This window comes from Labrus bergylta, chromosome 18 (assembly GCF_963930695.1).
Source record: "Labrus bergylta chromosome 18, fLabBer1.1, whole genome shotgun sequence".
Taxonomy (NCBI): domain Eukaryota; kingdom Metazoa; phylum Chordata; class Actinopteri; order Labriformes; family Labridae; genus Labrus; species Labrus bergylta.
The window spans coordinates 22,284,459-22,309,918 of NC_089212.1; the positions used below are offsets into that span (position 1 = coordinate 22,284,459).

General features: G+C 40.8%; 1 protein-coding gene across 2 annotated transcripts in view; it reads right to left on the bottom strand.

Annotated features, from left to right (window-relative positions):
• Positions 1-493: 493 nt before the first annotated feature.
• Positions 494-25,460, bottom strand: part of cnksr1 (connector enhancer of kinase suppressor of Ras 1) — a 28,731-nt gene continuing 3,764 nt past the window's right edge. The window contains exons 3-21 of one of the 2 annotated variants that reach the window (XM_065947714.1): positions 25,080-25,282; positions 24,110-24,194; positions 16,532-16,573; positions 15,497-15,616; positions 12,942-13,001; positions 10,327-10,395; positions 10,008-10,133; positions 8,995-9,107; positions 5,951-6,096; positions 4,879-5,036; positions 4,746-4,779; positions 3,992-4,167; positions 3,795-3,868; positions 3,285-3,356; positions 2,815-2,879; positions 2,537-2,598; positions 2,333-2,423; positions 1,868-2,049; positions 494-1,418 (exon numbers count right to left, since the gene is read on the bottom strand). In XM_065947714.1, the coding sequence (XP_065803786.1) occupies positions 987-1,418; positions 1,868-2,049; positions 2,333-2,423; positions 2,537-2,598; positions 2,815-2,879; positions 3,285-3,356; positions 3,795-3,868; positions 3,992-4,167; positions 4,746-4,779; positions 4,879-5,036; positions 5,951-6,096; positions 8,995-9,107; positions 10,008-10,133; positions 10,327-10,395; positions 12,942-13,001; positions 15,497-15,616; positions 16,532-16,573; positions 24,110-24,194; positions 25,080-25,282 (2,310 nt within the window). In that variant the 3' untranslated portion in view covers positions 494-986. Of the gene's footprint in view, positions 1,419-1,867; positions 2,050-2,332; positions 2,424-2,536; positions 2,599-2,814; positions 2,880-3,284; positions 3,357-3,794; positions 3,869-3,991; positions 4,168-4,745; positions 4,780-4,866; positions 5,037-5,950; positions 6,097-8,994; positions 9,108-10,007; positions 10,134-10,326; positions 10,396-12,941; positions 13,002-15,496; positions 15,617-16,531; positions 16,574-24,109; positions 24,195-25,079; positions 25,283-25,460 lie in introns of both variants that reach the window. The other variant, XM_065947713.1, reaches the window with a different exon arrangement.

Here is a 25,460-nt window from a genome sequence, read left to right on the forward strand (position 1 = left end):
TCAATGTTATATGAAGATCGTTCTGAAAGCAGCAAACTTCCTCCGGTGATAGGTAGGGGAAAAAAAAAGAGCGAGCAGACTGTAAAGAAATGATTTCCATTGAATGAAGAAAACCTTCAGTTCACAAACAGCTCGAGCAGAGAGAGAAGAATTCAAAGAAAGAGCTGTGATTCAAGCACGATGAAGAGAGACATAAACGCAAAGAAAATCATTTTATAACACATATTATGAACAGTAACCCAAAACTATAGAAAAGCATATTGGTGGATAAAACGTTCTGCAGTCGTTTCCCGCTTTACTTTCCTTTCAATTGAAGAGTTTTAACTTCTTTCTTTTTTTTGCATTCATCGCAGACTCAGGCAAAAAAAAATATAACCACAACTGTCACGCAGCTTCTCTCTGTGGTTTGTGTTCATATATGAGGGGAGGTGAAGTGTTCTCCATGAGGTGTGAAAGGCTCAGGAAATGACAAAACAAAACGAAAGAAAAAGGAGATGGAGCAGTGATTTTAAGGCATATTTCATGTGCAAAATATTTAAAAAGTAAACCTTTATTAAGGTCGTGTCAATAAACAAATACACACAGTATTTATTGTAAAATTGTATTTACATGTCACATTAAAAGAGGCAGGACTTATATTACAAATTCTCTAAAAAGTCCTACATTTTTTTATCAGAAGAACAGTCTTAGAATTTATAAATACATACTGAAGTAAGAATGACACTTGGCAATTTGTTCTTTTCTGCATTGTACACTTTTTTTTTTTGCTGTTTGAAATCTAAGTCCAAATCTGATGCATTGAACCCACAAACTTGATTAAAGTGCAGATTTTTTGAATGTTGTGTTCGGCTGATCGTTTCAGGTGGATGCACCTTTGTCACCGTGCAAACCTGATGAACGTCTTTCATTTGTCTGATTCGATTAAACAGAGAAACTGTGCAGTGATGTGACAGCGTGTGCCAGAGGAGAGTCGGGGGGGGGGGTTCTCAAATGTAAAAGTAGTTTTCCGTAGCCTCTCCGCTCTCCGCCATCTCGCTCAGCTGTTTATTTATTGACTCCTGCAGAGATCCCAGGGAGAGTTCTAACACCGGACTTCCCTCGGGACTCGGGGAGCCCTGAGGGATCTCCAAAAAGACATCGGCGGGTTCCGCGTCCACCAACTGCTCCCCGTCGCTGAGGCTCAGTCTGTATGCGCCCTCGGCCGCTGTTTCCGTGGCGACGGTTTCCGAGGCAACCTCCTCGGCAGGTGTGCCCTGCGCTGCCCCGCCGTCTTTTTCTTTGGCGGCCTTGAGTGATACAACTCTCTCGATTTCCTGGATTAGTTCCTCGTTGCTCTCCTTCCACTGACGATACTTTGAAGGCGTCAGGCTGGACTCCTCCAGGAGCTTGTTGATCTGCAGAAGCTCCGCCTCTTTGGCCTGTAGAGCAAAAGAAAAAAGGTTTAAGTGATGGAGAGACAATCAAACATGAAACGTTCTGAATTGAACCTTTCTTTTCGAGAGTTATTTGTTGATTTATTGTCAAGAACTCAAATCAAATTAAAATGTCACACAGAGGTTTGGCTGTTTCAGACATGAACAGATGACATTTCTTATTTGCACTAACTCATAATACAGAGAGAATATATAGGAGTTAGTGGTAAATACAGTCTGCAAACTAAAAAGGGAAATATTTCAACTTCAGGTGTTTCAGATGAGGTAAATTAGATGAGTCAAGCTGATGCAGGAGATGTTGAATGTGAATGCTTTTTGAAAATGCCAGGCCCCTTTGCTGTTAGAACGTCTTAAAATCTGTCCTTTTTCTTAATAGTCATTTTGAAAGGCTTTCGTTTGGGTAACTCGAGGACACGATTCCCTGTTGTGCTCACCTTCAGTGTGCTCTGCAGGGCCCTGAGCGTGTGCGCTTTCTCGTTGATGACGGGGTTCTTGTTGCGTCGTATGAACGACTTCCTGAAGTGGTCGTGCGTGAACGGCTGCTCGCTGCCGATCAGAGTCACTCCTCCCTCCTTTATGTTGTTCAGCATCATACCCATCTCGTCCACCGGTCCTCCTGAGGGGAGCAGAGTTAAAGAAAGGTAAAGACGGAGGGGCAGAAAACGACAGAGATGATAAGATGAGCTTTGGCTGTTCTGACATCTGTTGACAGTTTATTTGGACGTAAATAAACACAGGGTAAAGCCAAGGAATCAACATGTCTGTATTAAGTTGACTTATCAGCTCACAAATTATTCAAACATCAGTCAGAGGGACTTTTAAAGACATTTTTCATTACAAGAGAAAAAAACAAGAAAGCAGCAAAGAAAAAGCCAGAATGGAGTTGAGACGGTACATACCTGTTCCTTTGCTGCCCCCTGTTGACGGACTCGAGAATGGCACCTTGTCGATCTTCCTTTTGGGTCGAGGCAGAGTGTTGGACTGCACTTTCTGAGGCAACAAAACGAGACACATGATATTGACATGGCACCCAGAAGACGTGTGTGTGTGTGTGTGTGTGTGTGTGTGTATGCATGCATGTTTGAGCCTATAGCTGCACTGACCTTGTTTCTTCTGCGGGTTGAAGGTGATCCCTCGCTCTCTGATTCAGTCTCACTGTAACATTCTGCACGCAGATAAACAGGCTGTTAAGTTGTTGATATTTAAATGACTGTGCATTTCTTTCTCATTATGTCGGCGCAGCAGGAAACCTCAAAGCAACTACAATACATGATATGTGCATCAAAGACATTTTGGATTCCAGTGATTGAGTCTGTAAGTGCATCAAACGATTTGGTAGTTTAAATACAAGTTAACCAACATGAGAAGAATATTTCCCCACCTTCTTCACTCTCAGGGCCTTTGTGCTTATGATTCTTTATGGCCGTTATCAGCTTGTTAATCCACCTGAAGTAAACAAAGGAACAAAAAGAAAGAACAGGACAACAGGGTTTAAAAAGCTATCTAGATTCAGAACTGGTTTTGGATGCGGCTTTAACATTTCTGTAAATGTGACGTAACAGCCTCAAAAACGTCTTTCTGAGAAGCCACCAGCAGGGGGCGATGAAGACCAACGCCTGTCAGAGCAGGATTTTAACAGCTTTGATGCACTCAGTTTGCAAAAAAATAAAGAATGATAGCTGATACATGTAGTCTACCAGTGTGCTTTTTTCAGAACTGGTGACTAAGAGTGAAAACATTTGAATTACTGAACAACCTTGGCTGATCTTTTTTAAAGGTTATGAGAAAAAGAAAGAAAAAGCAGACAAGACAAGCTGAACGAGTCCTTGGCTTGCAATGGATTGTACTCACTTGGTCATGTCCCCGAGGTTATCGGCAGCGAAGACGAAGTTGTGAAATCTCCGGTGGCACATTTGAAACACACTTGAGGGGGGAGAAACAAGAGAGAGGAGGCACAAACATGAAGGGGGGGGTTAGGCCACGTGAAGATTATCAAAAAGTCATTAAAAACTCATACAGACGCTCGACTTACAAACACTCTATTTGTCATCAGATATGAGGCCACTTATTCAAAACATACGTAATGCGCTTTTATCCAAAACAGTCGATTAACAACATTCTGAATAAGGCTTTTTATTTTGCACATTTTCCTGCGTCACACACGCACATGTTGCATAAAGCTGTGACAGACTCTCCTCTGAGCACAGGGACAATAACGCTCCTGTTTCAAACTACTCAAATAAGTACTTAAAGAGTATCTGACTGTTATAATCATCTCATCAAATCTACAAACTACACATCCTCACAAACTCCTAGATAAAGACTTTTTTTTATATTACGTATCATGGAACTGATGCTCACTTTTTCCTCTTGTGCTCTCCAGCGCTCTCGATGTCAAAACTCGATATGTTGACGAAACCCTCGGCCTTCTCGTCCTGCAGGGAAAACCATAAACATACACTGAAATCATCTTCAAGCTGGTTGTTTTTTTAGAGTACTAAGTCTTCCATATGGATGTGTAGAGATGAAGCAGTTTCCATTGTTGGAGTTATTCCCACCTGTTGGCTCGTGTACCAGTAGAGTGAAGGCCCCGTCAGGATGAACCAGAAGCGCTGCCACTTCTGGGTGATGAACACGCCGCTCTCCTTTCTCTTCTTCCACAGCCAGCCGTCGCAGTCAGGTTTACCCAGCTCCCGGCAGGACACGCGCCGCCGACTCAGAGCCGTTGTCATGCCTGGGAGAGAAACAAACAATGATGAAAGGAAGGGATGAAGAAGAAGATCTGGTATGATGTTTTAAGTTCTAAGACTTTTTAAAGGGTTAATGCTAATCTTTATATGAGATTTTTCACACTTAAATGTAACAGAAATCAAGTATATCCTCTGAAAATAACTCTGTGAGTCATGACTGTCTACAACACCCGAGTCCCACTGTCTGCGATGCTTTCCGAGTTTTCCCAGCCCTATCTTCAGTTTGTTTACATCGCCGGGACGGCCAACTCATCAACTCTCGTATAAAAGTAGTTTAATTGAGGGACTAGAGAAAAGAAGAATAACATACTGTACTCACTGCTTAACTGTGTTTCTAGATCACGCTCATTTCAGGTAAATTTACATGCAGTGTGAAGATACGAGCATAATAAAGATCGCTAGCATTAGCATGCTAACACAACAATGCAGCACGAGTTGTTTTGGTTTCATGCTGGTGCTCAAGGGCGACATCTGCTGGATCAAAAAATCACATATAAAGCCTTTAAGGCTAAAACAGTCTGACACTCGACTGTGCCTTTTGATTTTGGTACTTAACATTTACCTTTAGTAGAAGACTTCTTTGTGTCTTTATTCCCCTGAAAATATAAAACCAGTCAAGTTAGTGAGAGATTAAAATGTGGGAAAACGATGTAATGTCTGCATGTCCGTCTTCCTCTCCTCACCGTGTGTCCTACCATCTCAGGGCAGGAACTGACACTCGCTCTTTCCTCGTTGACTCCCTGAGGAGAGGGACTTCTGAATGCCAAGGGCGACGGACTTCTGGGTAATGGCGACCGGTCTCGTACCCGGCTCGGAGAGAGCCTCAAGTTTTCCGAGCTGACAAAGTCTCTCCCTGAGAGAATGTTAATAATGTAGTTATTCTTCATGAACCCAGCAGTGAGCCTGAGTGAAACTGCCAAGTGACGATCAAATCTGTCACTCTTCAAAACACAATAAAAGCTCATTTTGAGTCCGTGTCAGCAGAGAGTGACATTTAATACTCTTTTGTTCAATCGACATCACTGTATCCAGGCGACAAACTGCATCAACACAAGTGCTAATACATGCACTGCAGGCATCGACCTGCTGAACCTTTGAGACAACATTTTGAGATCGTTGTATCATCTCGTTTACATAAAGTCTCCGTTTTTAACCCTTTTAGTTAAATAATGAACATGTTTTCCTAAATCATGGTTCAAACTCAGCTCTAATAATGAAGAAAAGATGATTAAAGCTAAAACAAAGAAGCTCCCTCTACTACATGACCTACAGGAAGATTGATTCAGCAAATAAAATCTGCTTCTCAGAGCATTTGATCTATTTCCATTTATTTAGCAAATTTAAAGGAGTAGTATGTAATGTTGACCCCTAGTGTTTAAAATGGGTACTGTAATCCAAATTCAAAACATTGAAGGGAGCTGTCTCCCTCTGCCCCCTCTTCTCTAGAGTCGATGTATACACGGGTTGTCGTGTCGCAGACACTGAAGCTTCAGTGTTTAGCTCAAATATTGGTCTATTATTCCCTGAAGACTGTGCATACTGAATTTTCTTCTTTTGTTTCCTAATCAATGTTAATATTTAGTCCGGTAAACACGGTAGTTATTGTCCTACATCCCTTTAACAAAAAATTATAATAATTCCAAAACAGTTACTTACAGCTCATGTCCTACTTTGACAACAAGAACAAACTGTTTATTAATATTACTTCATATTTAATGAATGGAGTGAATATCTGGCCCAAAGCCGGAGTATCCGCCTTGTTCTTACCTGAGGCTGACAGCAGTGACAGCCCCCCCTGCTGGTTTTGATATGAAGTGGGAGTCAGACTCCTTTCTTGCTCCTTGTCAGTGGGCAACTCTGATTCCTCCTGTCCCATAGGCTGCTGTGCTCCCTCTGGCCCGTGAACAGCTCTCCTGTAGTGGAGAAACAACACGGAACGGATTAAAAATAATCTGCCGGGCGCCCTATTGCCTAGCGGTAAAGTCCAACGCCACCCTGTACAGAGGCTACAGTCCTGCATGTCATCCCCAACGCTCTCCTCCAAACATTTCCTGTTTCTCTTCCGCTGTCCTATCCAATAAAAGCAAATGGCCCCAACAGAAATCTCTTCATGGTGCATTCAAGCGCTAAACAGGGGCTGCAGCACAAAGAGATTTTAAATTCAGCTAAAAAATAATTTGATCAATGTGCAAAAAGATGTCAGAAAGAGTCCCTTTAACAACCACACTGACGATGTCTTTGACAGCATGAAAAAGCATGACGAGTATAAAAGGTATAAACAGGGATTTGGATTTTAAAGAGGTGAAATATGACTGTATTAGACAGAAGTCAAAAGTTTAGACTTGGTTTTTCCACTTAGTCTGAAGTAAGTGTATCAGGATGTGACAGGATAATTTAGAACTTTAATGCACCATCCCCACCTACTCCCTCCATTTGTCTGATCCCGCCTGCTCTCCATCAGCTCTCACCGGCTCCTCTTGCCCCTCCATCACTCTTTTTTCCTCCCTTCTTTTCTTTTTTTTCTTCACCTTGTTTGTGTCTTTCTTCATCTCTCCCCTAAACTCCTTCAACTATCCATCTTCCGACTCATTTTTTCCTCCTTTTTCTCCCGTTTCCAGTCAGCCGTGAACCGTGGGCGTGATAGATAAGGAATCTATGGCATATGCAGTGTGACCTCATCGCAAACCTAACCGGGTCCTGGCAAATTAAAGAGATCAAAAGGAGTTCATAGGAGGTTCAGCTCTATTCGGTGAATCCTCAGCAGTTTTGTAAAAAGAAACAAAATGTAGCCAAGCCTGCTCTGGGATCAGAGTTATTTTGCCTCTAAATGTTACGAGTTCCCACAGGTCAGCTACAGTCAGCTATTTAATTTCTTTTTTAGGAAATTAAACTGCTTACTTTTCACATTAGATACAGATTATATTTGAGAAGAGAGTCCATAATAGGGCAACAAGATACTCTTCAAAGGAAACGTGTACCACTTTTTCATTCTGCTTATTCAGCTCGTGGATGGTGTTTTCCATTTTAAGGGTTCCCTGTGGTGTTTTCAGTCTCGACTGTGCTCAATGTTTCTCACTAAAAGCTTTTGTTTGTATCCTTCAGGCCTATAAAACGAGCCCTGTATATAATCATCCCAAGGTGCAGTCCACGAGAGTAGGAATTTTTAAAAAATGATTTATGAAGCAATAACTTAACTGCAGCTTGGGCTTTCTACTCAGAGCTTGAACTAAACCCTTTTGTTTAGTTTTGTAGTTTACAAGAGGGCAAAATGGATATGAAGTATCGATGGGTGGGTAATTGACATCACTGTAAACTGCAGGGGCGTGTCCAGACTTTTTTGACTGGGGTGGCCCACCGGGGGCACCGACTTCAGCAGGGGTGGCCTGATGTGTGATGCGCACACACAAATAAATACCCTCTATTTACCCTCTCTAACTTCAGCAATCATAGCTACAAGATAACACAAGATATTTGAAATGTATATATCAACTTAGCTTAATTCATTCAGACACAAAAAGAAGATGTCAGTTCAAATTGATGATTTAAAGTATTTAAGAAATGCATGCAAACTCCTGCACAGTCTTAAATACAAAAATACATGGCAATGTTTTGGTAATGAAAAATGGCCAGTTAGTGCATTGCATGCAAGACAGTGTGCTTTACTTTCCTTTGCACCTGTTTTATGAAAGAGATGTGCAAAGTACCGTATTGGTCCGAATATAAGACGGCCTTTTTCCCCATCGAAATAGGTCCGAAAAAGTCCGGTCGTCTTATATTCGGGGTCTATTATTCAGAGCACAGCTCTAATTGTTCACCTGTCCCTTTAAATGTCAACACACATGGGAGTGATGACAGTGAGAGCGAACACAGCGGGGCGGAGGACGTGTGTGAGGAATAGGAGACATCGGAGGAGAAGTTTGGCAAGCTTTAGTTTAGTTAAAGATGTGGCCTGTATTTTCTCTGTTATTTAAAAATGTTGATAATATTGCTTGATTTTAATTTTGAATCATACTGTACATATTTTGACCTTGTGAAACACTTTGTTTTGAAAAGTGCCGTAGGCCTATACCGATAAATGCGGTATGTTAATTATTATTATAATTATTAATACAACAGGTGTTTAATTCAATGTGTTTTTAATATTGTTCTTTAAAAAAAGTTCTTTATAAAAACAAGATCTGGTCTGCAAATCTTTTTTTCTAAATATGAGTGTTGAAAAACGGTGGTCGTCTTATAATCAGGGTCGTCTTATATTCGGACCACTACGGTATTTATTTAGGGGCCTCAATCTGCGCAGCTCCTTACTTAGCCCGGACATGCACATGGTTGAGAAGTCCCTTCATCATCGCTTGTGGTTTTAATTATTACTTTTTTTAATTTAATTTTATTATTACTTATTACTTTTAATTATTACTGATTTAAAATACCCAAAAAATAAAAAAATAAACTAACAGCAGACATTTGCAAAAAAAAGAGGCCAGAGTAGTCACCTTTGATAAAGAAAATAGCCAATCACAGTTTTAAATTTTTGGAGTTTTTTTTTGGAGCAATCAGATTTCAAGGGTGGCCCATGCCGCCCCTCTGGCCCCCCCTCTGGACACGCCCCTGGTAAACTTGCAAACTGAATTTAATAACTGCTGATGTTCAAAATTATAAATAAATTGATTTTCCGTGACAAATTAAAGAAAATATTTTAAAAAGTAATGTAAAAAACATACACATTTCCAACACTGTACTACAATTACATAATACAGCCACACTCACTGAAGGCAGAGCACATTGTTAGCGGGAACACTAATAAACACTCTTACCTAAAAGACAGGGACCGGACAGACGCTGCTACCCTCTCAAATATGGAGTGCCTTGGGTTATCCTCCTCTTCCCCCTCTGACCTCTCCTCTGTCTCCTCTTCTTCTTCTTCTTTCTGAAAAGGAAAAAAAAAAATATCCTCAGAAATACAAACATGCGAGCGTGCACAATACACTCTGAGTGTGTGTTCTTAATGAGGGGTTAGCAGAGGAGGATATCATGCAGACTGTCATGGTAGCCCTCTCTCGGGGTCTCTGTCTGTGTCAGGACATGAGACAACAACACAAACACTGACACACACTGTCTGTGAGGCTCAAGTGACGGCAACAAGGAGCCGATGCACTCAGCTGATGCACATCATCTTATGTGAGCTTCCTTACCCTGAGGTGGCAGCTAGATCAGATATGAACATGGTGAGGGTCACACAGGGGTGTGAAATGCACAGAGTGTGCGAGCTTGTCTCAGACACAGAGTTTAATTCAGTGTTTGGTTTGAGGACGGTCGCTATGGTGACTAATAAGGATGTGTGAGTGTGTGTGTGTGTGTGTTTTATGGAAAAATCCCAAGCAATGCTAAACGGAAATGGAAAAAATGGAATCTCATGAGAAGGGAACGCACGGGATCCCCTGATATGAACCGTTTAAACAATCCAACATTTGAGGGATGGTTTAATCTGGGATGACATGATCAAAAACTGAGACTGATTGGTAGAAAATCGAAATTGTCTGCGTACATCAATGATGTGGTTGACTTTGAGTTTTTTCAAATGGACTCACAAATGATTAAAATTGTATTAAACTTTGCATTTCAGGCAAATTTAGAGTAAAAATTAAACAAGAAGGATGTTATTCCCAGGACAAAATAACATATCTGAAGTGAGCAGAATCTTTCTTGATGGGACAATTTCATCATCTTGCATGCAAGGCCATCTTCAAATGAGTGTGTGTTTGCCGTTGTGATCTTAAGTATTTGAAAGATAGTCATGATAGATGTGAAGACTTTAAGGATCCCTGACCTGTTGGGGGGAGAGCAGGACGGGGTCTCTGTGTCTCACTGATCCAGGTATCTTCTTCAGGACCAGAGTGACCCCGCTGGGATTCTCCTTCAGCTTCTTGACCAGGTTAGCTCTGCTCCAGCCCACCTGATACAGACCCACATCATTACTCCAGTGTGAACCTTACAGTGACAGACGCTCAAACAGTCAACGTGCGGAGCTTTGTCTCCTCGGAGATGTGGAGAGGTTACACTTCATTCTGCATCATCACTCATATACAATGAAACACATACGTATAGGCTCTTGAACACACATAATGTATAATTAACGTCACTCTCACCACTATCTGATCGTTGACTTGAATCACTTCATCACCAGCCAAGATCTTCACAAAAATATCGGCTGAAGGCTGCAAAAAGAAGATAGAAATGATGCAACAAATGAAGACACAATAAATGAAACCAAGACACATTTAATTCAGTCTTCATTTTGGAAATGTGTTGATCATTTTTAGGAAAAAATTCTGCTTCTATCAGCTGTGACTTGCAGTGAAGGAGAAGGTAATAAGGGGTTTCTTCAGGTACTATATCTACTTTTTTTTTTTACATGTTTTGAGGATGTCAGAGACCCTTTAATTAAAGTCACAACATTCATCAATAACTAGTTGATTATTAGCATGCTAATTAGTAGCATACTGGCTGCTTATAAGTCATTATTGGGCACCTATTAGTACCTTATTCTACATGACCACAGTCTATAGCTAACAGGCTATAAACTAAGAGTTTGCCCTCCTAATGACAGCTGATTGAAATTAAGTTAGGAAGCTGTTGAACATGAATTATGATCTTAATATGATTTTTCTTACTTCTACCTTATAAGGATACTACTAAGCAAAGTATATAATGACATGCGACAAAAGGAGCTGCAGGTCGGGTTTGAACCCGGGCTGTAATCTCTTTTGATGGGGCACATAAACTAACCACTAGGCCACCGGTGCCCCATCTTCTTCAAATTTAAGTATTGCACAGAAATGGCGGAGGGATCGCTTCCTCAGTTTGGCTGAATCGGACAGGAGTCGATCTTTTATTAAAGAATTCCTGAGAAAATCCTAAAGACGTCGATTTAAATGAAAAAATAGTTTATGGACACACTACAGGAAGAGGTTGATTTGATTCTCTGTGTGGAGCAGTACAGAGAGCGTGCACAGTAACACACAGGCTGCACTGTGTGTGTGTGTGTGTTTTTGGTCAAGTCTCCCTTTAGCATTCGGCTGCAGCGATGTAACAGCAGCAGGGGAGTCGAGGGTACTTTGTTGTTGACATCATGGAAAAATAACATCTCCGTCTTTTAGTCCTCAGGAGATTTATACCCTCACTCTCAGTTTACAAGCCCTCGTCTTCCTCTGGCTTATAAACACTCCTCCATCCCTCCATCCCTCCATCCCTCCATCGCTCTACAGTTCAGATCATACGCTTCATGTTTTAAGTGATCTTTAGTTTTTCAAGCTCTCCGTTGGATGTTTCTATTTCCGAGAGGAGCCAAAGCTGACAAAACAACAGACAACAAACTTCTAATTTTAAAAAGCCCTTTAAACTATACTTGTGTTAAAATTTTAAATTTAAGCTGTGACCTTACTAAGACTAACATTGGGTGAATACCTTTATTTGGTATAAATATAAAAACGGTACATTAAGATTAATGTGCGACTTTTTGATCCAGTAGATGTCGCGTGTTCACACGATGGAGTTATAAATTGGAACACATCATAGTTAAGCACCATTAGGCAGAAGCGGCAGACAAAATTGTCCTTTCCTCGAGCTGCAGTTACCTGTGTGCTGCATTGTTGTGTTAGCATGCTAATGTTAGCACACTCTAGTTAGCTTGTAGCTTCATATTGCACATAAATTGACATGGAATGACCAAGATCTAAAAACGCTTATGTGACATTTAAATAAGCAGTGAGTATGCTATTCTTCATTTCTCTAGTCCTTGACTTAAACAGATTTATAGGAAAGGCGGTCCTGTCCATGTAAACATGATGTAAACACGGCTCCGACAACAACAACACAGCAAGCGGATATACTTGATTTCTGCTGTATTTATTTATGTGTAAAATGTCACACATTCTTCCTTTAATACTAAGAAACATACATAGACTATGTCAACCATGATACACATAAGGTTTAGTTGTTCACGCACAGGTTGTAGTTAGAGGCCTCGAGTCAATACAGTGTTTATAATTCAAAGTATCAGCAGCACAAGGACTCAGATTGGTTTCAGTTTGAAAGAAGTGAATCAAAGAAAGATAACAGCGGCTAAAAATAGAGGTAATTTTTTCTGCCTCGTAAACAGCTCATGCTTTCATAATAACTGAATACAAATTCATTTTTGATACTTCAAATGTCCAAAGAAGAATTCAAAGCATGAAAGTAGATATGTTCTGATATTGGGAACAGCCACAAAATGAAGTTTCATGGTCACAAACATGGAACGGAGCTGATGTAGATTGTAGGAGTTATGATCAACCTTCATTGGTCTTCACAGCTTATAATATACATTCTGATCATTCTACTGTAAGCAGAGACCACCAAGAGGTCAAGTGTTATCTGTGGTTAACTGATCAGACCTTTCCATAGGAGAAGTGTAAAAAAATAAAAAGGGTAAATATCTGCTGCACAAATATGTGTCAGATGTGAGCCAAAGAGTCACAGTGTATCTGTAGCTTTAACAGCCGGACAGAAGCGATTAGGAAATAAAAAACTGTGGGAAGCTTTAGACCCTTCTCTGGAGCTGGAGTTAACCTATTTGTTCTCTGGTTCAAGAGGAGCTGAGGTCTGAGTCACGCTGCTCTCTTCTGGGAGATCAGTTAAGAGCACTGAGGTGGCAGCGATGGTTAAGTGTGTGTGTGTGTGTGTGTGTGTGTGTGTGTGTGGATTGGAAGTGAAAGAGTCTAACCTCAGCTGCAGTTCCAGTCACGTAGTGATTACTGGAGCCCGTCGACGTTATCTCAATTCCCTACCAGAGAGAGAGAGAGAGACAAAAAAGATGCTTTATACATTCCTCTGTGATAAACCTGCAGAACACAGAGACAGCGCTGCACATCATTAAGATGATTCACACTAATGGACTCCGAAACATCGCCCCGTCTTGCTCCTGTCATCACTGTCGGATGTTACACAGATATGGATGTCTGTGTCTTGATATATCTATGTCCTCTGCTTTTGATCAGCCATCAGCCTTGATTGATTTAAATGATAACGGGCAGAGATCACAGATCACAGACCAGGAAGCCAAGATTACAGACTCAATAATATAGATATATGTATAAATTTCAACATCTTAATATTAACATTGGTCAATTAGCCTTCTCCATCAAAGGCTGCAAACTCTGGAACACATTACCACCTGAAATAAAATGAATCCCGGACTTAAAATCTTTTACAAAACAGGTGAAATGCTGGCTTAAAGCAAGCCAGAGCTGTATCTTAAAACTTTATTTTAAACTAGTTTATAGCATTTGTATTGTTGTACGTGTGTTTTAATGTATCCTCATATAGTGTTATGGGGTTTTATGTAACCAAATGTTTTACATCTTAATCTGTTTGTTTACACAAAGGCCCATCTGGGGACACGAGTTGGAAATGAGCAATAGCTATAAACTCTTTATGCAGCACATCAGTTTCATGCTTTGTATTGAAACTATGTTAAATTGCATTGTCCCTATTAAAAAAAATAAATTCAATATTTTTTGGTGGATGTCCAACAAGAATGTGATGCTTAACTTGTCGATGTTGCGCGCTGCCCGTCAGCACCTGATCGGACTTAAACCTGACCGTTTGCTCTTACTTACGTCCTTTCCTCCTCCCTAGATCCTCGCTTGTGTTGTACATAGTCTCTGATTAGTCGCTTTGGATAAAACCATCTGATAAGGGAATTGTAGAACGACTTAGTAGATTTACTCTTGACCTCTGTAAAGTACTCTGTTATTTTCTCTAACGTCGAAACAAAAGGTTTTTCAGCGATCATTAAAATACACACACACACACACACACACACACCGTCATTTACTGTGACAGGACGAAGACATCTACCAGGGATGAATGACAAAATCAGCTGAGTCACAATTTGTTTGTCATTTCCCAACACTGCATATACTTCTTTTTTAAATGAATCATAGACGTCCACTCCCTCCCTCCCGCTTCTCCTCTGTGACTAGAATACATTTACATTTGAGGGAAAGGAAAGAGGAAATGGCGAGCTTTTACTTGTAGATCCATATTTTCTTTATGAATGAACGGCTTTGTACATTCAGTGCATTCAGTGACGAAGAATAAAAAAACCTCTTCCTGCCTTTCACTTTGCTTCCTTTCTGTCTTTGGCTCCCATTATTTTCAATCATTCAGAGGGGGCAGACCTCGTTATCTGTGATGCGCACCAATCAATTCCTCTCTGTCAGACGAGGATAATCAGGGTTTGTTGCTAGTCGCTAAGCACATTTGTAAAATGACCCTGTTTGACTGCAGAAACACGGTGAAAGATTACCAGCTTTGCTAAAATCCACCCAGACACCCAGAGACACATAAAACAACCAGAGTATATTGCTTGTCTGCAGAACCAGAGTTGGTTTAGTGGAGCGAAAACAAGAAGATAGAAATGGGATTACCATTGTCTCCTCACATAAGAGATTTTTACCTCATTGAGTAAGCACACAAGGGAAGGAAACAGGACACATGTATTGGGGCTCGTTACAAAACAAACTAAAGGACACTAGATGGAGAAGATAAGAGAAAAAGAAGAGAGGTATAATTGTTGTACAAGTTGTGCTGAAGGCTGAGGCGTTAAGAGGGCGAGAAGAGGCAGGAAAGCAGAAGTTTATTACTCACAATGAGGGATAGAGGGAATTATTAAAAAAGGTGATAAAGAGCGAACCTTTCGTTCGATGAAAGAGACGAGTGGAGACAAAGAAGGATGGAAAACTCCGGGCTATGAAGGCGGCAGGAAATGAAAAACTGAAAAAGGCAGAGAGGGAAAATAATAAGATAGACATAATTGAGAGATTTTTGTTATGGATCTGGTAAAGCAATTAAACAGCAGGGAGAGGGAGGGGGTATTAAAAATGATGGTGGTAATGAGATGCTGCACAGATGAGATGAACAGAATCTCAAATAGAAAACTGAAGAGGGGACCAGAAAGAGTTTAGAAAAAGAGTGTAAAACAGTTTAACAAGGATGAGAGAGTCATCCAGTCAACCTGGATTCTGTTTTAGAATTTGGAGTTGGTCAAGCCCAGAATTTTTTATAATGGGCTCAGTGAGCAACCCGTGTTGTTGTTTATGTTTTATTTCAGATTATTGCATTTAGTTGATGTAAAGCACTTTGAAACCTTTGTCTGTGAAAATGGCTTTACAAATAAAATGTACTTATTATTTACTTACTAAATATTGGGTGTTTTCTTTGTTCTACATTTAACAATACAAAAAGTCAGAGTGATGAAGAGTAAGAAGTCTTTACCAGCTGATCTCCAGGTGCCACAGGCACCAGGTCGACACTCTCCAGCTGAGCAGTGTGGGTAAGAAAGGAGTTGGAGCTGGAGTTCAGGATCTCATCACAAACTGCCACCATCTGACGGCACTGCAGGATGAAACAAAACAACGTTTACTCCTGAGAATATCTCATTAGGTTTTCAGAACAAAATGAAAACACTTAAAGATAGTAAAATGGACAGAATATACAGATAATAATAAAGTAAATAGCACCTATCAAAATCAATGTAACAGAGTGATTTAGAGCAGTGTTTCTCAAGTGGTGGGTCTGGACCCAAAAGTGGGTCGTGGAGCCGTTTTCAGTGGGTCGAGAATTTGTTCCTGGGAAAAAGCTTGTGAAGTGCGTTTTAAACATGTTTGTTTTGTTTAGTTTCCTGCCTTCGTTACCTACTGCAGAAATGTTTAATTAAATAAATCTGATTGGTTGAAAAATATCAGACATTTGGGTCCCAATTTCTAACGGAGGAGTTGGTTTTGGGTCCTGAGGCTAGACGAGTTGAGAACACTGCTTTAGAGAACATATAAATCCCTACAGTAAAATACATACAAAACAAAGTCCCAATAAAACCAAGAAAATAGAAACAACAATGTAGCAATTAAACAAGAAGACATAGAGAATAAAATAGGAAACACTAATAAAATGATTGGCTAAAGGAGACAGTAAAATAAATTAAACATCAAGGATAAAACAAGGATTACAAGAAGGCCTTAGCAAGTCTGTAAACATTACATAAAGGAAGATACTGATCTATCTAGTCTGAGATCCTCAGGCAGGTCTTTCAACAGCCAAGGAACCCGAGCTCTGGTTTTTAAGTTTTTAGTGGAAAAAGTGAGGAGGAGCTCAGGCTGCATACTAGCTGGTAATGGGGATAGTTCAGATATGTATTCTAGGGCCGGACAATGAAGTGCTTTAAAAGTAAGAAGTAAAACCTTCAAATCCATCTTCAAAAGCAATAGACAGCCAGTGTGAGGTCATTAAAACAGGAGTGATGGGCACACTTACCACAGAGATGATGTCCTTTTCCTTATCAAAGACGGAGTTATCCTGCAGATTGGATGAAATAACATCATATGAGTCACAACACAACAGAAAATGACACCACGGCAGACTATGTGGAGCACATATGGATTTGTGGAAATGGGACAATCTGACACCAAACTCATGTCCTAGTTCCTCTTCACAGCTTGAGGCAGGAAGTGAAAGTCCAAAGAAATCCAGAGTCAGAGGGAATCCTATCAGACCTGTTAGGCTCGTTATTTCTCTTTATATTTTAATGGCTTTTAACCCTATCAGCGCTCCTGTAAAGACTATAATAATATTTAAAATAACAATTGTGCTATGAGGTTATTAATACAGACTACAGAGGAGGAAAAAGTGCACAGGGTAGTTGTTTACACGGTGGTTAGTGATCACATAGATGCAAGCCAGATACCATTACTGCCTATTAAGCTAACTTGCATCACCTGCTAATGTGACACCTTACATAATGGACTGTAAGAAGACACTAATCCCTGTGAAATGTGCCAATGGATAAACAGAGAACACGGTGGACGTCTGTGCTAATTAAAGGCTGTGATACACGGCTGCGCGGGGAGGGGTGTGACCGGGAGAGGGTTAGGCCTACTGTCATGACTGCTGGTCAGTTCAGCTTGTCTGCTAGCTCGGTGTTTGTTGCGAGTGTTGCTTTCTATTCCCCTCAGGTGTTTTCAGTGGGGATACTTGGAGAGAGAGCACCACAACAAACCACTCAACACTGCATGTTAATAGTCTAAACATGTTCAGATCTTTATCTTGATCCCTACTTATGTAAGCCAAGTACTCATGTCCATGATAGTCTTGTATGTTAGCATGACTGAGGATATGTGTTGGTTTGCGAGCTAGTTAGGGCGTCAGTCATAGCATGAACCAAAAAAAATAATACTCTCTCTTAAAAACAAAGATGCACTGAAGAAGCGACTTGCCTTAGCTATCTGCTAACATCACCAAAAACATACCTGGGTTATCTCAAACTAGATAAAAAGCTTTTTATAGCCGCTTAGAAACGTTTGTGTCTCATGATAATACAAAAGGAAACTGAGTCACACTGACTGTATAAACTAAATACCAACATTAGCATATCTGGCCTGCTTTGACAATGCTAGAATTGTTTATTGTTTGCCTTTAATAGATAGGACAGGTGACGAAAGACAGGAAACGTGTAGAGAGTGGGGGATGAACCCATGGCTGTGGCGATGAGGACTATAGCCTCAGAATGACTAGGCGCACAAAAGAACCGCTAGGCTATCTGACTGCCCCTCCTATGTCAATGCTAACATTACTGTACAGCATCTTAACTAGGTTAAGTGAAAACGTATGCTACCATTTGCTAGTTAGCACACAAAATAGGCTTTAGCTGAGTCATTTAGTCATAAGTGAAAAGTAGAAAATGACACCAAAGGGGTTTACAATAGAGCCTGAGGGACACTGCACATTTAATGTATCACTGCATTAAGCTAAATGCTCAAATGGTTGTTGAGGTCAGACTTTGTTTTGACTGAAAGCAAAACCTGACAAATGAATTAGCTTACTGCCAGGTAAACTGCACGATAAGCTAGTTAAGCAAGTGTTAAAAATGTTGACCAGTGATCCAGATGTATGTTTAAAGTCTGCTCTGCAAGTGAAAGTTTAAATGTAAGCTGAGGTACAAGTGTTGTTGCCACTTCCTCCCACACACCATCACTTCTGCCTCATTGGTAACACCTTTCCTTTCCAGTTTCTCACCGTTAGCTTTCGAGACATACGGTAGAAATACAACAAAATTCACAGCTGTGCTTTTTCTGTTGCATTTTAAGCCACATCTCTGGGTACTTTCCCACGACAAAACCAGTCGCCCTACTTGTCTTTTTGACTCTACTGGAACAGGAAGCGAGACATGAATGTGCGGTGGGCTACACAGGGTCACTTCTGCCCTGAAACTGGGAGGGGGGGGGGGTAGAGGTGAAAACAGAGCACCGCAGGGCACAGACGAACAGTTCTACATAATCACTGTCAGACATACTGTAAGTCAATCTGCTAAAAATCTAAAATCTAAAATTGCTTATTCAGAAAATACCTTGCCACATTCCAAATTACTGTTAAAGTCTCAGTAAAAAGTGCACACATTCATAGATACGAGCGCATCATGTGATACTTATTCCAAGAGGTTGCAGTGTTTCCTTGCTGAGGCAAAGACACATGAGCAGCAAAGGGGCAACAGGAGAAGAGGAGAGGAATAGTAGGACAGACGTGTTCAGTCCCCAAACAGCCTCCAGCATGTTCACGCTCCACTTCCTTGCCCTTCTATTGATTTCTCTCTAAAATAGGACATTTACCAAAAACATTTCGCTTTCAAAACAAGCGCTTTCATTCTTTTAACAAACTCTTCAGGTTTTGAAACTTGTTCTTATCCGTCATATCAAAAAATAGGGTTAGTCTGAGATGAAACACTTTCCAGTTCTCCATCGCTTAAAGCAGAAAAAAGAGGTTAAAAAAAACAAAAACTTACATAACATTCAAACCAATTTAGCTCTGGCCTTTCAGTTGGCCAAACAAGAGTCTTGTGGTGCAACAACATATCACCACTATCATTACCGACCTTCATTGTATGGACCATATGAGCAGTACTGTGCACTAAAGTTCAAACCACAGACAAACATTCAAGAGCGACCTTTTCCTCTACCTTACTACAGCAACTGTAGTTAAATATTAGCCAATATCAATAAATGGTCGGCAATCCCATGCAGAATGAGCTGCACAATCTTTTCCCCCTCATATTAAATGACAACACTGATTTGCAGCATTGTCAAAAAAAAAAAAAATCGAATAAAAGCATTCATGCATTGCCTCTCTGTATAATTCACAGTAACATGCATCTATTCGTTTTGATAAGAAGGCTGGTTCTGCGTCTTGTGTGAGTGTGGCTTGATCAGGTGGTGAGCCAACTTTACAGCAGTGCTCTGTGCCTGAAAGCTTTTCTCTCTATTGTTGTCGTGGAAACAATAGAAGCTATTATGTGGGAGTAACGTTCCTAAAGAAAAGCGGACAACAAGAGGACACACGCATGCATGTACACACATACACAAAAACTCTGCATCGGTGTGGATATACATAAATGTACCGGCATAAGCTAACACAGACTGTTAGAGAAATACAATTGGACAGATTGAGGCTATTTCCTTTCCTCTTAGTTGTCCTCTGTTACTTAAGTTTCTAGTACAAAGTACTAAAGCCTTTCAAAATAAAAGCCTTGTTGAGTCAAGCCCAAACATGTTCCATCTGTCTCTGTTTACAAACTTGGACTTCCCCAGCAGATATCTTCCATTTGCCATCACCAGGTCAGAGACGTGCTATAAAAAGACTGTGAGACATCTTGACGTTAGATCTCTTTTTACACCTGTTTCCAACCTTGACCATCTACATCTTATTACCCCTGTTATGTTCTTTTTCTGACCGCTCCACTGATCTCTGAATTTCCTTTATTCTGTCTTTTTTGGCCCCATGATTAAAATAAGTTATGACACTCAGGTCTTTTCTCCGTTTCGGTATCCGGAGCTTTTTAATCAGTCCTCTAAAAGCAACGGGATGCTTGTCATTGCTTTTGAGGAATAATAGAGCTGTTTTAAGGAGCTTGTTTTTCATGATAATGTCTTTGGTCATAGAATTTCATTGGATAACAAAAATGTCTGCTTTGGAAAAACCGTCATGACATTGTCTCAGTGGCTCCGTATTCGTCAATCCTTAAACATTCAAACCATTTTTTAAAAGTGGATAAAAAAATCATTATTTAACTCAAATACCTCGATGTAATGCTGCCACATTATTTCTTTTTTTAAGGTTTATTTTAAGCTTTTTTATGCCTTAATTGATAGGACAGTGGATAGAGTCGGTAATTGGGGGGAGAGAGAGAGTGGGGAAGTGACATGCAAGAAAGGAGCCACAGGTTGGATTTGAATCCGAGCCGCCCGCTTGGAGGATTAAAGCCTCTGTACATGGCGCACTAACCACGCTACCAAAGCCCCTTGCAAATTAATTTCGGCCCTCAAAAATCTTATTTCACAGTTAACAAGGCCCTCTTTCTGTCTCTCTCCCCCCGCTCTGGAGAGAGAAACTGAGACTTGGCAACTCCAGTGTATCTCAGTGCAGTGTATCCCAACAACACCAGCTGACTGCTGACCTTGAGGGCCCTTAAGGGGGCTCGAAGACACACAAAAGCGCTCAAGCACACAGATTACCAGGAAATAAAAAGTGCTTTTTTTCTTTTTCTTTTTTCATGTGAAGGATGTTTTGTAGCTTCTGTTGCAGGCAGTTTTCCAGAAACAGATGTCATGATGAAGCCTCCTGACAGCATGTCATTGCACTGGGATCAGCTTGCAGGGAGCTAACGTTAATAAGCTACGACACAGTCTTCTAGAGGGCAATCATTAATGCTACGTTGCGAAGGTATAGAAAAAAAAACATTCTTCTTTGCATTCTCCTCACGCCTCTGCCTGCAGGTTAATAATGCTATGATGACACTTGAACTGACAGATGAGTCCTGACACATGTGAGATTTCATGTTTTCTCTTGTCTGTTAAACAGGTGCTTCTCAGATGTCCAACGATGACCTTTAGCTCACCTGCAAAGTGTGTTTAATAACACCTGCCTACACTGAATGCAGGGATTATCTACACCATACTATTATGTAAAAGGAATCACTTCATTACAAACGTTTTTTTTGAGTAAAGTAAGTGAAAGTCCAACTGTTTCAAATAGTCATGTTTCTCCAATGCCAATGTCAATACAGCCTAAAATGCAGTATCAGGTATTAGCCTGCCATTGGGCTGATCCAATACTTGTTCGTCCTTATTAGCCCCACAAAATTAGCTTGTTCCTTTTCCTCTAAAACAGTAGATAACAAGGCAAATATATTGTTTGTGACTGCCACTTATAATTATAGTTTTCCAGAGAGACAAAGAATAACTTATAACAGGTAAATGTATCATGTGTCAAAACAAAAGCCAACAACAGTTCAGTGCTAGTTAAAAGTGTATGTTACACAGAGCTAGCTGACAATGTTTAATTCGCACACGTATATGTTAAGGCTAAGTTTTGTTGGTGTAAAGCAGTTCAACATTAACCCCCACTTTGGGAACCCCTGCTTTAGTACAGTGATAATCAACTGGACAAGCCTCAGGACGCGACAAACCATCAACTCTGAAAAATAGGACCCAAATTTCCAGTATGTAAGCGCTTCGAAGACTTTTTGACACACATTGGCGACCCACTGAAAACGACTCAGTGACCCACTTTGGTGTCCCAACCCACCAGTTGAGAACCACTGCTTCCATAAACTGATTCAGGCCAAACAACAATAATAACATTTCATCCAGACAGGATAAGTAGTTCATAGCTTTTTTTTTTTTATCACACTTTAATTGGAGGGGTACTTCTTCATTCACAAGCCAATAAGACAAACGTTAATGTGCACATCACTCCTGAACTCTCCAAACAAAATGTTCACACCACTAACTACTTCTTCATGGACTTACTGTCTGTAAAACACCTGCATGTGCGAACACACGTGAATACACAAAAACAGGAATTGACTAAACAATAGCCAGACGTTACCAAGCGATGACCAACCGACAGAAGCAGAGAAAGCTTTCACTTATAATGACTAACTCACTGCCACACTTTACATCAATATAGAGCCGACCATGAATGAAAACAACAGCCAAATGTGATTCACTTCACAGGAGCAAAAACATCCTATCGACGCAACATGTTCAATGAGACTCTGAAATCCATACTTCCTTCCTCACTACGATACGATAGTACAATACGATCCCCAATACGACTAATGCCACTGTTACCATACACCAACACAAAAAACCGCAACTCTTATTTGATATGCAAAAGTCCTGTGGGCTTGTTACGGTTCCACTTTTTTAATTTCTAACCAGGAAACACTGCTATACTACATGGTTCAGAATCATATTACGTTTAAGTTAAAATCCTCAACTTAAAGAAAACAGAGCATTACAAGAAGACTTCATTTCAATGACTAAAAGTTAAAAATGTCACAAAATGATGTGAAGGGCCAAGAAAGCAGCAAAGGCATTACATCACCTTGTGGAAGAATGATCCAATCAGAGAGGTTAAAGCTGTACCTGTCGTGCCTGGCAGGAGTCCAGAGCCGGCTATAGTGGATCTATATATATAAACTGAGCCTCCTCTTATACCCACGGCTCCTCTGCTTCCTTACCTCTCTCTAATTATCTCTCATTCTGCTGCTCTATCTTCTTTTCTCTACACTTCTGTCACAACATTTTATCTCTCATGACACTATACGGCGTCCTCTCTAAGCCAAGTGTCTCTCTCTCTGCCTGTTGCTCCCTGCTGTTCAGTCAGCGACATGTGCGGCCTCAGGAGCTAAAAGTCATTTAACAGTCGAGTGCAATCCCTCCCCTCAGTCTCCTCCTTCTTTTTCTGCCTTCCCCCTTTTGACTCCCTCCCTCCCTCCCTCCCCCGGGGAACTGACATATCCAGGCCTGTCTCTCTCGGCTACCTGTGAGCACTTCTGATACAGTCACCCAGATTTGAATATCCCTTCCTTCCCCCTTATTTATTTCAACCTTTTCCTACCACAACGAAGAAGCAAAACACAAACAAAATGCAGGCCCCTCCTCTTACGCCAATCCTTTCAACCTCCCGCTTCTTCAAGGTACAGCCGCTTTCAAATATTCCAAGAATGTAAAGATAAAGAATGCATTACTCAAGTTAAGCTGAGGAAAAGGGAGTTGTGCTTCAGTTTTGTTTCTTCTTACTAGCTGCACTTTGAGGGGAAAGCAACAGCCAACCACAAAACAAGTTGTTGTTCCTCTATGGGGTTTTTGTGTGCAAGAAACATGTGTCCACTTGTTTCTAGTTCCTGTTAAGATCAAACATGCTTTCATGCTTTCATGAACATATGCGCAGTAAAACTACAAAACACATACAAGACCGAATGGACAGTCACTGTCCTGGGAGTTGTATGTACATTCAAATTGTATGTGAAAGAAAAACCTTAAAGCGTATCATGAACATATATTTGGGTAACCTGAGTGTCTAAAATGTGAAACAAACCCATCCAGTCCTTTGTTTGTGGTCTGCATAAGTCTTACAACACAGAGAAAAATGCTCCGTTTCAAATTTTCTCTCCTTGTGACATCACAGTGGGATTCTGGTAAAAAATTAAAAATTAAAAAACTCCCCTCCCCTGGTATCTCCACCCATGGACTCCACCCCCAGCCTAGTGCAAAACGTTTGCGCAGGTCCACCATTTTTATTCTCACCACAGAGGAGTGTCTAACGGGAACACTCAGGGGGGGGCTCACTGTATTTAAAGAGATACACACACCAAAACGGAGCGTTCTGAGAGAGCTGGTTTATACAGGGTCACAAACCTCCTCTGGTGCTTGATTCATGTTATATTCTGACCAAAGCACAGCACAGATGTTTCATTTAGACCACAGGGGGACTGTTTGAAAAGGTGGAAAAGAAGGTATAACATGTCCTCTTTAATTAAAGCTTTAATGGACCAACCTTGTGGACGATTTCTCCCAGTTCTCTGCAGTAGTTGAGGATGCTCTTACTGGAGGTGTATCCACTGAGCTGGGAAAACTGATACCTGGAAAGACGAGGGAATAGAAAATGAAATTAAACTTGGAATGGTGACACGAAACGAGCTACATTCACATTGCTTGTTTAAAGATAGAAACACCAAGTGAAAGCTTTGAACCATTTCCAAAATTATAACCAATCCTCTTGTTCAAAGACTTTGAAAATCTGGTTCATACATTATCGCATTTGGTGGAATCAGCCAGTTGTCGCTGATCTGCCTGAAACTGGTTCATAACGCTGCAGCCAGACTTCTGACAGGTTTGAGGAAGAGGGATAATATCAGCCCTGTTTAAGCCTCTCTTCACTGGCCTTTAATATAGATGTTAAGGTTTGTTTTTGAAGCCCATAGAATAGCCTCTTGAGCTCTTTCACCACCTCCAGGTCCCTCAAATCTCCTGACAGGGGCACCCTCACAGTCCTTGGCTCAAATCTGAAAATTAGGTGGTGACCACATGTCTGCAGTGGAGGCCCAAAGACTGAGGAACAGCTCCCCCTCCTTGATTTTATCTGCATCTAAAGGCAGCTTGTAAACTGTATTTCCTGCTTTTAGTTTTGTTTGTTTCTCTCTCTGTGCTTTGATTGGTCCTTTTCATTGTTCTGGTTTTTATGTATTGTTTCATTAGTGCCTCGTGCAGCACTTTGCTCAGCGGTTGTTTTAAATGTGCAATGTAAATCAATTTGATGAACATTCCCCTGTAAAAGAATGCACGACTTTCACCTACAGTAATCCTTTTTTTACATAAAACCTGCAGCAACAGGAACTACAGCCAGCACTATTTTTGTGAGAGACACCAGAGAGCATTTTCAGAGTTGAAAATAACTGCAGGGACAAAATAGAATTTGAAGTACTGTGTGTATATATAACGGTTAGATAACTCTCCTCTTTACGGACCTGTTGAGCAGAGAGAAGAGTCCTTTGGCAGAGGTGATGAGCTCCACCACGACCTGCAGGACGCCCGCGGGCAGCCTCACCGTGCTGCCTCCGTCGTAGCTGTTGCGGCGCCAGCTGCTCTGGATGCCCATTTGGAGGGTGTGGGCCACGGCGCGCAGCTTCTCGGTGAGGCTGCGCAGGTTCTCCCCTCCCATGCCGTACGTCTAGAAGCACACAAGTGACTCGTTAAGGCTCCTGCTGAGATATCTGATGAGATATTCTAATGCTGTTATGCACGATGCCGTCTTCTATCATGATAGTAATTACAACTTCATTAATTGTCCAGCCTTATAAAAAATATTGAAATTTAGACACACATCTGTTACATCTTTGGATTCATTT